Source organism: Pygocentrus nattereri, chromosome 30 (genome assembly GCF_015220715.1).
Source record: "Pygocentrus nattereri isolate fPygNat1 chromosome 30, fPygNat1.pri, whole genome shotgun sequence".
Lineage (NCBI taxonomy): Eukaryota > Metazoa > Chordata > Actinopteri > Characiformes > Serrasalmidae > Pygocentrus > Pygocentrus nattereri.
Genome location: NC_051240.1, coordinates 2665278 through 2677478, shown reverse-complemented (window position 1 = coordinate 2677478; position 12201 = coordinate 2665278). Strand labels below are relative to the sequence as shown.

The following is a 12201-nucleotide window of genomic DNA, read 5'->3' as shown; positions in this document are numbered from 1 at the left end:
TTGTGTATGTTTCTTTCTAGGTATCAACAGGAGCTTTTGTTTTCTGGCAGCGTTTGGGCTGAAAGACAGTTTGAATGTATTTGTACTAGCTAGGATTCATTCTCTGAGTGGATAACAAAGCACTTTTGTAAGTTGCTCTGGATAAGAGAAAACAGCAGTCGAGTGAGATTATCTGCTTTATTATATCTGCTACATTTCACAGAAAAATAATCTTTCAATAAAAACTCAGAAATGTCTCCACACACCTGCCGAGACTACTAATAAATATATTACAGTTCTCTTCTTTCTAACCAGAGAGGCCTCCAAACATGGATCACTTATAAATAGCACCTATACATAACATACAATATGCAAACATACAGGAAAACACGGTCTTCCCTTCTGTAGGAAAACTGCAGATATTAGCTACAGTTTTCACAGATATGCTCTTATGTACACAAAAATAGTAAAGCTAAAAATGTCTAACCGATTAAAGCAGAACTCCGTCCAAAAAAAAAAAAGATGTAACCATCATTTCGTCTGCTGTAAACATGCCCACTCTCCTCCTACAGCGGCGCCGAATGACTCATAATGTAGAGATATTTTCCAGTTTAAAGACTAAACCCCCTTCTGATGTATGTTGAAGGTAAGCTGCTTGAGGGCAGATTTCTTGTGGCAAACATCTGAAATCAACTAGCTGAAGAAGAAAACCAGAGAACTAGGAAGCTGAATATCACTTGTTATTAGAGTAGCTCAATAACTAGGCTAGCAGTCGGGATTGGGTGACAACACAGGGATTCTCAATAGCTGTACAACATACCCTATATTGCCAAAAGTATTTGTCTTCTTTCACACGCTGATGTTGGACGAGAAGGCCTGGCTCGCAGTGTAATTCAGCCCAAAGGTGTTCTATGGGGTTGAGGTCAGGACTCTGTGCAGGCCAGTCAAGTTCTTCCACACCAAATTCAATCATCCATGTCTTTATGGACCTGCTTTGTGCACTGGTGCGCAGTCATGTTGGAACAGGAAGGGGCCGTCCCCAAAGTGTTCCCACAAAGTTGGGAGCATTAAATTGTCCAAAATCTCTTGGTGCTGAAGCTTTAAGAGTTCCTTTCACTGGAACTAAGGGGCCGAGCCCAACTCCTGAAAAGCAGCCCCACCATGATCCCCCCTCCACCAAACTTTACACTTGGCACAATGCAGTCAGACAAGTACCGTCTCCTGGCAACCACCAAACCCAGACTCGTCCATCAGATTGCCAGATGGAGAAGCGTGATTGGTCACTCCAGAGAACACGTCTCCACTGCTCTAGAGTCCAGTGGTGGCGCTTTACACCACTGCATTCGACGCTTTGCATTGTGCTTGGCGATGTAAGTCTTGGATGAAGCTGTTCGGCCATGGAAACCCATTCCATGAAGCTCTCTATGCTGTTCTTGAGCTAATCTGAAGGCCACATGAAGTTTGGAGGTCTGTAGTGACTCTGCAGAAAGTGCCTCTCTGTGCCTCAGCATCCGCTGACCCTGTGCTGTCATTTTACGAGGCCGAGCACTTCGTGGCTGAGTTGCTGTCATTCCCAAATGCTTCCACTTTGTTATAATCCCACTGACTGTGGAATATTTAGTAGTGAGGAAATTTCAAGACTGGACTGGTGTCCGATCACGGTACCATGCTGAGCTCCTCAGAGCGACCCATTCTTTCACTAATGTCTGTAGAAGCAGTCTGCAGGCCTAGGGGCTCGGCTTTATACACCTGTGGCCATGAAAGTGACTGGAACGTGTGAATTTAATGATTTGGATGGGTGAGTGAACACATTTGCCAATATAGTGAACTTGCATGATGTTTGCAGTAGTGTGAGAATAGTGATGAATGAAAACATGAATATGACATAAAACAGTGATTGTGTTAAACTGATGAAGTTGAAGAAATACCACAATAATATCAGTACAAGTCATGTTCCAAACCCGATACACTTTGTCTTGTGTACAATATCTCCCCAAGAATACTTAAGCAGCCAAAATATGAATTATGTTACATCCATGCTACATGCTAAAAGCTAACATTGCTTAGCACTGAAATGATGTTGCTTGAAAGTATTAAAGTATTAAACCCCAAAACTGTTATATTCTAGAATCAACTGCTCAAACTGCAGCCTTAACCTCATAAACACCTCTAAACTACCTCCCTGGACATGTCTGGGTTATTTTTCAGAGGTCAGTCTTCAGCACACAGCACACAGTCGTGTTAGCTTACATGTAGCATCGTTTTCAGCTACTTAATAGCTTTGTATTTTAGAAGTATGGGCAACAAAACTGATCAGTTTTATCACAGCAGTTTTACTAACATGCTGCTCCCAATCGACCCCTGCCAAAAGTTAGATCAGTAAAGTAAAGCCCTTGCTCTTGGATCCAGAATAAACTCACGTTTTGGGAGTGATCTGCTAAAGCTGGCCTTTAGCTGCACTACGATGAGATAGAAGTGTAAAGCTCCAGTTTACTGTATGCAGTTACATCTCAGTCTATGGCTAAACCTGCAGCACCAACATAAACGCAATCTGTACACAAACAAACAACGACACAATCATAAATGTCACCATTTTTGGAATTTCTGCACTACTCAGTGTAAGAAGAGTGAGTCAGGGTGGTTTGGTGTGAAATGGTTCAGATTTCTTTACAGTGGTGGTGATAGGAACCATTATTTTATTTTACTATCCGAAACCACCAGTGAACCTACACGTGTCTTCTGAGTTTTATATGGAATGTTGATGATGGGAAAATAGTGGAAAATCTGAAATGATACGTTTTCTTTGCTTCACAGCTCCCTGCATGTGTCCCTCCACAGTGAATGGAGTTTAAGTTCTTAAAACTATCATTAAACAATACCTCAGGCATCAGGCTGTGAATTCATAACAATTCATGTAATAATTTTCTGTGAGGGAACTTTTAGAGGTGGACGTCTGGTTCCCATCACCACCACTGTGAACAATTCTGACTCTGTAAGTTTCTCTAGAACAGAGCATTTCACACTAAACAGCTCTGAATGACTGTTTACATCTTAAACATTTCATCTTATAGTATCTACTACAGTGCTAAATATTAGCTTAAAAAGAGAAAAGGTGATTCTAGATCAGGTTAAAACGCTATAGTGGAAGGCTAATATATTTCATTACTACATCATGGTTTGCTTCGTTAAAGTCTGAAATCTGAAATAGGCCATACCTACATCAGAAAACTGGCCCATTTTATTCCACTTCGGTTTGCACAGGTTTTGAATTAGCTGCTTCTTCAGTTTTGGAACTGAAGCTATGAGGCCAAAGTAGCAAACTAGAGCGGTTTATGGTCATTACTCTAGTTCTAACAGGAGGCATATGTCATATACATTTGAAGTTGTTCAGTATCTCATCAGTGAGTAATAAACTTACTGATTAGGTGGTATCTGACACTTTATGACACTGATATCTATAAATATGAACTAAATTTAGACTTCAGAATGGCTGCTACAGTTTTAGCTATGCTAACATGCTTTTGTGTTTTTTTACAGGTGTGATGATTCAATCATGCAATTAGCACAGTGCTAATTGGTGAGCCATAAACTTCCATTACTTGTTAGCCACATCAGCCGCGTAGCAAACTTTAGACGCTTTTCAAAGCTTCTCTGATTAGCTACAGAGAGTGCCCTCTGTGGACAGACCCGCTAACTGACAGTGTTTTCCCAAAAAAGCGCCCCCTGTGGTCAAGCATGGTTACTGACAATGTTTTTCTTTGACAGCGCCCCCTGTGGTCAGACATGATTACTGACAGTGGTTTTCTCAGCGCTGTGGAGAGAGTTGGGCTCCCAGCGGCGGATGCTGCTCAGGTCCACCTGTCGTTTGGTGACGAGGTAGATCTTGCGTAGGACGGCCCGCCGGAGGAGGATATACACCCACGGGTCCAGAATCTGGTTCCAGGAGGCCAGACGGACTCCTGTTATCATCAGCATCCTGTAGGTGGCGAGGTCATCTCCAACCGAGCCTTCATAGGACCGCGTTACAGACATGAGGCCGAAAATCTAAAAATAACCAAACGTACAACATCACAAGCACTTCATTTATCAAACATTTACAGTACAATAGGTTTGGAAAACCTGCAGATCAAATCAAATGAAATAACACAATTAGGCATTGATCGAGTTTAACAAACTCTCTTGCCTTTAAACACTCTTGGTGTTATCTCAGGGAGCTTAATGAGAAGACATCTAGAATGCTTTTCCAGCAGATATTTCAATTTACAAATAATGTTTCTTCTGTCTATGAAATTATTAAAAAATATACCTTCAGTCCCCAAATGTTTGATGTGACTGTATGAGTGATACTGTGGCTCCTCACAGTGAGAAACTGTGATCTAAACACTTTCAATACTCTAACCCACCAGTAGAGGGTGTCAGCACATACAGGACAGAACCCAAGTGCAGTTTTCTTCAGCATCTTTTACACAAGTGCAATAACAGACCAATACACATTATTATATTTACTCATTACTATACTTGTTTATGCTTTGTTGTTCATATTTATCAGTGACTCACTGCCACTTAAATAAGAGGGAACTCTAGCCATTGTCCATTTTTTTCATAATTAAATGGTTAAGACATAAACAAGGCTACGTTCTAGAGAAACTTACAATGCGGAGTCTGAACTGTTCACAGTGGCGGTGATAGGAACCAGCAGTCCACCTCTAAAAGTTATTAGATGAAATGGTTATGAATTCACTCTCTGCAGTCTGAGACATTGATTTACAACAGTTTTGAGAAGATTTTGGACTTAAAATCCATTCATGGTGGAGGGACACATAATATGCGGTGTGCTGTGAGGCAAAATAGTCCCCAAAGAAAACGTATTACTTCAGATTTTCCACTGTTTCCTCATCATCAACATCATCAACAGGTTTTGGATAGTAAGTAAAATGTCTATATTTGTGTTGTAGTCATGACGACCCCTGGTTCTCATCACCAACCACTGTAAAGACATCTGAACCATTTCACACCAAACCACTCTGAATCACTCTGTTTGCACTCAGTTATGGGAGAATTTTCTTTGTAAAAATAGCACAATGATGTAAATGTTGGTCAAAAATAAGTGAAAGCAATATTAAATATCATTATAGTCTATTTATAATTTAACATCCCATAATTTATGCAGTGAAACAATCAATGGCAACTCACCAGCAGAGGCTCCAACAGTCAACACACCCAGCTGTTCATTTTTAATTCATTAGTTTTTTATCTATGAAAATAGCCCAATAATTTTACCTCAGTGAAAAATGAGTGCATACTTTACCAAATATCATCGCACGACTACATATAGTCTATTTATTCTAATAATCTTAACATGATGCAGTTAAACAGCCCAACTCACCAGCAGAGGGCTCCAGCAGATGCAGGAAGTGACCATAATGCCCACCAGCTGCACCACCATCTCTATGTCGTGAGATCTGGCCCTCTGTCGGTTACACCGTTGCTTCCGCATCCTGCCAATCAGCAGTGTGAGTCCGCTAGTGGTGTTACAGACCAGCGCTAAGGCCAGAGAGCCCAAACCGAGGCCGGAGAAAAGCAGCACAAACGCCACGTCGGCCTCTGCCGTGTCCTCCAGAACCTTGATGAAGCACCAAGTGCCTGGGTACTGGTAGCTGTAGGAGCCCAGATGGAAACAGGGCAGCAGCGCCATGCACAGCGCCGCCAGCCAGATGATGGAGAGAGAGACTTTAGTGCGCGTTGCGCTGACCAGAGAGGCATGGAGCAGCGGCCTGGTGACCCCCAGGCACCGCTCGGCTGCCATGGCACAGCCCAGAAATAGAGGGCACAGCCCAAAGAACACCATGCTACCCCCTAGGAACTGGCACAGAGCATCCGGCCTGGCGTACTGTGTCGCGGGCACTCCTTCTGACAGGTACAGCTTCAGCACAATGGCACCAGGGATCACATGACCCATGAAATCAGTGGCCACCAATGAGGTGGCGAAGAGCAGGAAGGCGGCCTTGGAGCGGCGCCGCAGGCGGGCGTAGGAGTTCGCCAGAATTAGTAGTGCCACAATGTTGGAGAGCACACCGAGGGTCATGGACAGCGAGGCCACTATCGGCCCACTCACAGCTGGCTTGTCCAGGCTAGTGTTATCATTAGCATTAGCAGTGTGTAATGCCAGGGACATGTGCCCCTCAAACTCACTCAGGCTGGAGAATGGAAGTGCTGGCACAGTGCCAGATGAATTTCCAGGGGGTGAGGCTAACTCCATTTCACTTGGGGGACCAGAGAAGCCTTGTGTGAGTGGATCAGCTGCGAATAGAAAGAATATGATTAGCAGTCAATCCTATGGAGGATAAAATAGCATAAATTGTGTATAAATGGAGTATGTAAATGTACAGTTTAGTCAATATGCCACTCACTTTCTTTCACAGAAGCTGCTGTTAATGATCAAAACTGACCGGATGTCAGAGTAAAGTGGGCAGGACGTGGGCAGAGCTTATTCTATGGACATTTATTTTATGCTATGAGCCTTTATTCATTCAAGCTAAACCAATTTGTAAAGTATCTAATTAAAGATCCCTAGATCTCCTAACCCCTCCCACACGACTGATGAACCCCACCCCTGCGCTGCTCTAACTTCTCCCACCAATCACACATTCCAGACAAGCTCCTCCCACACTAAAGGAATCGGAACTTCCTCCTTTACTTCACGATCAGCTAAGACATGCTTGGTGCTTCTTTAGCGCTGGAGCTACGAGGCTAATGTTGCGAGTAACATAAGTTTATAGACTTTTGTCGACTTGTTTTGACTCATTAAGAACAAAACACATCGTTACCACGGGAGATCATTTTCTTGCCACACCATTCCATTAGTGGGGTAGCTGTCTCCTACGCACTTAAAAAGATGGTTCTTCAAGGGTTCTTCAGTAAAAACAATGTCTGATTTAAAACTAGGAGTGCTATGTAGAACCTTTTTGAAAATGGTTCTGCTGTTGTTATGATGTCAAGTGTGTAACAATAGAAGAACCCTTTTTGGTGCTACATAGAACCATTGTTTTCCAAAAGTACTGAGCTGGCTAGCATTAACATTACAGCTATGAGTTAGCCTAGCATGTTAGCATTTCTTCTTCTTTTGCATTGTTTGCTGTTCAGTTGTACTGATCATAACTGGACATCCGAACGCAGCCCATCAGAATAAAGTTCAAATAAAGTTAAAGGGGGTGGGGCTTATGCTGTGTACACCCCCACGCTCTAATGACTGGGCTTGTTTTCTGAAGAGTTTATAAATGTGGAGGTTGTGAGTTTTGGGGTTTATTTTGTTTAAAGGAGGCGCAGGAGGAGATGAAACCCTGTATTCCCTGTATTTTCGTGTTATTGTTTGTTTCTGTGCATCTGAGTAAATGTAACTCTAGTTAAAAGCTGCAGAAGCTCCTTATCTAATAAATCACAGCTCTCACTGCCTGTCTGTAATCAATCTGCTGCTGTTCCGGCTCCTGTTTCTGACTTTTGCTCCAAGGTATCTTTAGACTGTGGCCTGTTAGCACTTCTGTACGTCACTGTGGAGGAGAACTGAGGAGAACGTCTGCTGGTGCTGGAGGTGGTGAGATATGGTAAATATGATCAGGGCTGTGACTGGGTGGCAGATGTGAGCTGAAGGTGAGTCAGTAGATCATCACAGCTGTGATATTACTCACTGTAACAGCTCTGCAGCTCTCAGAATGAAGACTTAACTTAAGCAGAGAGGACCAAACATCATATCGCATGTGCTTCAATATCAGCAGGAGATTATACCAAAAATTTGCAATGTAATCTTGGGTGTCAATATTTTATCGTTATTGAGAAATGTTTAGGAATTTTGATGGCAGTTTTCAACTGTGAATTTCCTTTGAAATTCAATTGATTTTATATTTAAGTGGTTAAGATGTAAACAGAGTCATTCAGAGTGGATTTGTGTGAAACACTATGTTCTAGAGAAACTTACAGAATCAGAATTGTTCTCAGGGGTGGTGATAGGAACCAGATGTTCACCCCTGAAGGCTCCCTTACAGAAAGATTTTATATGAAAGGGTTATGAATACACTGCCTAATCGCTGAGTATTGACAAGATTTTGGGTTTAAAATCCATTCACGGCAGAGGGATATATAATATGCAGGAGACTGAGAGGCAAAAAAGGCCCCAAAGAAAATGTAGAATTTCAGATTTTCCACTGTTTTCCCATCACCAACACTCAGAAGACACGTGTAGGTTCACTGGTGGTTTGGATAGTACATTATATGTCTATATTTCTATTGTAGTCATGGCGACACCTGGTTCCTATTACAATTGATGGGAATTGTATCACTCCTGTAATGAGGGGTCATTTGCTTTGCTCATCTTGGTTTGGAGACAGGATTTTGACCAACGCAGATGTCTCCATGTAGAACTGTTAGGGGCGAGCTTTTGGTGTTAGTTACACCATGTAAATGTTGAAGATGCTGCTGTCTTCAAACAGTGAACCTCGTGTCCAGAGTTATGGTTTGAGCAGATATGGTGTCTGTATATGACTCTGTCACTGAAACTGTCACTGGGGCAGTTCCCCTCTTGTCTCACTGGGGTGGTTCCCTCAAGGGTACATCTCAGTACCTTTAGTCAGGGAATTGTTCCATAATCCACTGAAACCTTTTCTAAGTTGACTCCGCACACTCGTCTCATCTACAGGCTTTTTATTTTATTGTTCTGTTTTAAAATGTTTTTAAAACACTAATTACTATTACTAACAGTGTCGAAACAGTGGTTCTTTAAATCAACTGATGGTGTGAACTGATGTGTATTGATTAGATTTTATAGGCCTAAAATGAATAAATGAATTAATTAACATATTTTTTTGTCTGTGAATTACTGTGTTGGTAAGTTTGCTTTGACCGCAAAATATTAAAAACCATCTGAATTTGAGTCGGGTCCGAAAAGTGTAAACATGCTGAAATGTGAAACAGCATGATTCACATTAGAATCATTTCCTAAAGAAACAGATTTGAATAAAATGAATCTCGTTCTTTTGATTCTTATGTGTCCACCTTTTCCAAATCGATATAATATTTCACGTCAATAGAGTTTAACCTTTCAATTTACGCTACTTCAGCAGGATATTCATACAGGTCATATGGAAATGTACACTTTTGAATGTAGTTTATTAAACGCATTTATTTTCTCAGTGTTCTGTGTCAGACAAACACCAAACAAATAAATAAAGCCATACTAAAACCTTTAACATTCACTACAGCACCACAGTGCAGATTATATTCACTAAACAGCTGTAGATTTCAGTAAAGATCAGGTTTAGTCTGCTGTATTTAGAATACTGCTACAAAACTAAACTGCAGTGAAATAATCTGTAATACTCCCTCCTCTGTATAATGTTACTGTAGTGCTCTTACAATAATCTATAATACTTCTGTAATATCCTGTAGTAAACTGTAATTGAGTTTACACTAAGATTCTTTACTGTAGTGGCACTGTGTTATTATTCTTATAGCATTACTGAAGTATTATTGTATTTGTGTAGTATCATTATAGCAATACTTTGTTATTATAGTATTATTGTTATATTACTGTGCCATTATTATAGTATTATTGCAGTATCACTGTAGGATCATACTTAGTATTATTGTGTTATTGATCAGAAGGTTACCATGCTGGAGCTGCTGAGTCTTCAACTCCAGCACCGAGAAATCTTCAGGTAAATCCACACGCGACATTAAATCCAGTCGGATTAATCCAGATCATGTCTGAATGTAAATCGTGAAGTTGAAACTCCGACGTGTTTAGAAGTTCAGAGATGATAAATCCAGTAAATCCAGAGCGAGTCTCACTGAGCTTCTCCTGCTCTGACTCAAACTCTCTCTGTTCAGACCACAGCCCCACCCACTGGCCAAACAAACCCCGCCTATATACAACATGAACAACCTCCTACTACTCCACATGTTCCAGAGAAGCTCCACCCATGCTGACCCTGTCTGACCTTAGTGATTTGATACCTGAGGAAGAGACCTTTTACCTTGTTTACCTTCATTACTACAGTTATTACTACTACTTTTTTACTAGTTCTGTTATTATTATTGTTATTATTATTATTATTATTATTGCCACTTCATTTTGTTGCTTTTATGCATTATTTTACATTGTTATGAAACTGTTTGAGCTGCTGTATAGAGTATAAATGACAGGTGCTATACCAATAAAGATTACAGTTAATGAGTTAACGGGGGGCGGGATCGGGGGGGTGGGGGCGGGTGCGGGGGGGTGGTGTCGGGCGGGAGTGGGGTAAAATTCTATATTTCTGCTGAACTATTCCTTTAGCAATGGTGTAGCAAAGCAACATGCTAACCCCACAGCTTCACCATCTGTGACTGAGTGACAAATCTGTAGCATTTATTTGGAAAAAGATCTGCTTCATTCATTACAGACACGTTTCTGTTCTAAAACTGTAAACAACCAAGACAAACAGCTGTTTACAGCAGTTTAGCATTAACACTTACACATGCTTAGCACAGTCAGCACAAAATAGAAGAAACAAATTTGTAAACGAAAGTTGTAATTCTAATGTATTCCGTGCTGCGTGATTATATTAGCCTCATCACATTGTGACAGCAGGGTGAGTTTACCTGTACAGCATCTTTCATACAATATAAAATCATTGGATAATAATAGATATTATAACATTATTGAGACCCAACAGCTCAGAAAGACGTAAGAAGAGCAGAAGAAGTAAGAAAGTCATTTCCAGCAGCCTGAGTGAGGAACACTAAAACCTACCACCTTCACTGCTGAGCAGCAGCTGCAACTGAATAAAATCTTACTTTGAAGTAATGCCAACCTCTTAGCTGTTAATCTGACACTGCTAGCAAACTTTTACAAAGAGTTGATAAAACATTGATCTCATATGCTGTAAAAAATGAGAGGTGAGCTCAACTTAAAATGATTTAGTAACGGATTTGAGCCAAGTTGACAAGGACACCAGAGTTCACACAACTCAAAGTTCTTAGTTGATTCAAAAATTCTCCACGCTACTGTTTCTAGAGCTGCATCTCAGTTAGATAAACTAAACCGGAGTGTATTTTCACTCAGTTTCCCCACTAGCTGGCACTCCTTCAATCACACAGTCCCATCTGGTATATTCTCCTCTTGGGTTTCTGGATAGTGGACCACTGTGGTTTTGCTGGGATTCAAACTCACAACCTCCTGATGTTGGGATGATTTATTACACAGCTGCACCACATGAGATGATGCCAGGCTTCAAGCCAAAACAACCAAGATTTTCTCCAGTGTATTAAACATTTGTAGACACAAAATCTGAGTCGCTTCATGTGGTGCAGTGGACTGAGCCGTCTACCCAACAGGAGGTTGTGAGTTTGAGCCCCAGCGATGCCATAGCCATCTATGAGTGTGTACTCAATGTCTCGCAGGATGGGGTGATGGAGAGAGTCTTGACTGGTGAGGTACTGAGTATAAAAAAAACACGTTCATTTTATTGTAGTGATTTGATTTAGTGTATAAATCAAAAATTAAAATTCACAAGCTAATGAAATAGCAAATAAAATAAAAATGTTCCATTTTTAATATTTGTTCATAAGGTATATAACTCTGTAACGCTGTTCGTCTAATTTAAGTGCAGAGGCGCTGTGTGCTGTGCGTCACAGTGAGCTGTCTCTGTGTTGAGCCATGATATAGCCAAGTCCAGAGCTCTGAATAAACACACATTTAAACATGCAGAAAGTTTCACGCCTTCTGATTCTGAACATCATTATAAGCAGGTGCCTGTGTTTGTTTAAAATCAGCCAATCTGGCAACCTGTTAGACGGCCACACTTACACAGCCTGGACAAGATTCAGAACTGTATTATAGCTGTCAGGGTTGGGGGGGGGGCTGTAGTGGTGGGTCACTGCTGTCAGAGATGTCAGGAGATTGTGTGAGTGAAAAGCTTAAAAGGAAACGAGTGGTCAAAGTCAATTCTTCTCTCATAACGTGAATTCTGTTTGGATTTTTATGGTTCAGTTAAAGGAGCAGTTTCATGATCATTGACATAAAAAGCATGTTTGTTTTAGTTTTAGCCAACAAGTAATGAACGATTATCCTGGGAAACATGGAGAAGCCGCCTTGACCCCTGAATAGGTACTTTTGTCTGTGTGAATTGGCTGATCAGTTATATTTAAGATAAAAAGGAAGAAACTAAATTTCTCACTGCACTGTCACTT

At 41.1% G+C, this 12201-nt stretch overlaps 1 protein-coding gene across 1 annotated transcript; it reads right to left on the bottom strand.

Moving 5' to 3' along the window:
• Positions 1 to 3037: 3037 nt before the first annotated feature.
• Positions 3038 to 9795, bottom strand: ptger1a (prostaglandin E receptor 1a (subtype EP1)). The gene is made up of 3 exons (XM_017715788.2): positions 9639 to 9795; positions 5366 to 6279; positions 3038 to 4023 (listed from the first exon to the last, which is right to left on the bottom strand). Exons 1-3 carry the CDS (start codon positions 9703 to 9705, stop codon positions 3757 to 3759), a joined length of 1248 nt encoding a protein of 415 aa, XP_017571277.2. The 5' UTR covers positions 9706 to 9795; the 3' UTR covers positions 3038 to 3756.
• Positions 9796 to 12201: the final 2406 nt, after the last annotated feature.

Excerpts from the sequence above, each read along its gene's own strand:
- ptger1a (XM_017715788.2), bottom strand. The coding sequence starts at position 9,705 with ATGTCGCGTGTGGATTTACCTGAAGATTTCTCGGTGCTGGAGTTGAAG. Across the intron at positions 6,280-9,638 it reads GACTCAGCAGCTCCAGCATG|CTGATCCACTCACACAAGGC; the intron begins GTAACCTTCTGA and ends TTCTATTCGCAG. Across the intron at positions 4,024-5,365 it reads TCTGCTGGAGCCCTCTGCTG|ATTTTCGGCCTCATGTCTGT; the intron begins GTGAGTTGGGCT and ends GGTTATTTTTAG.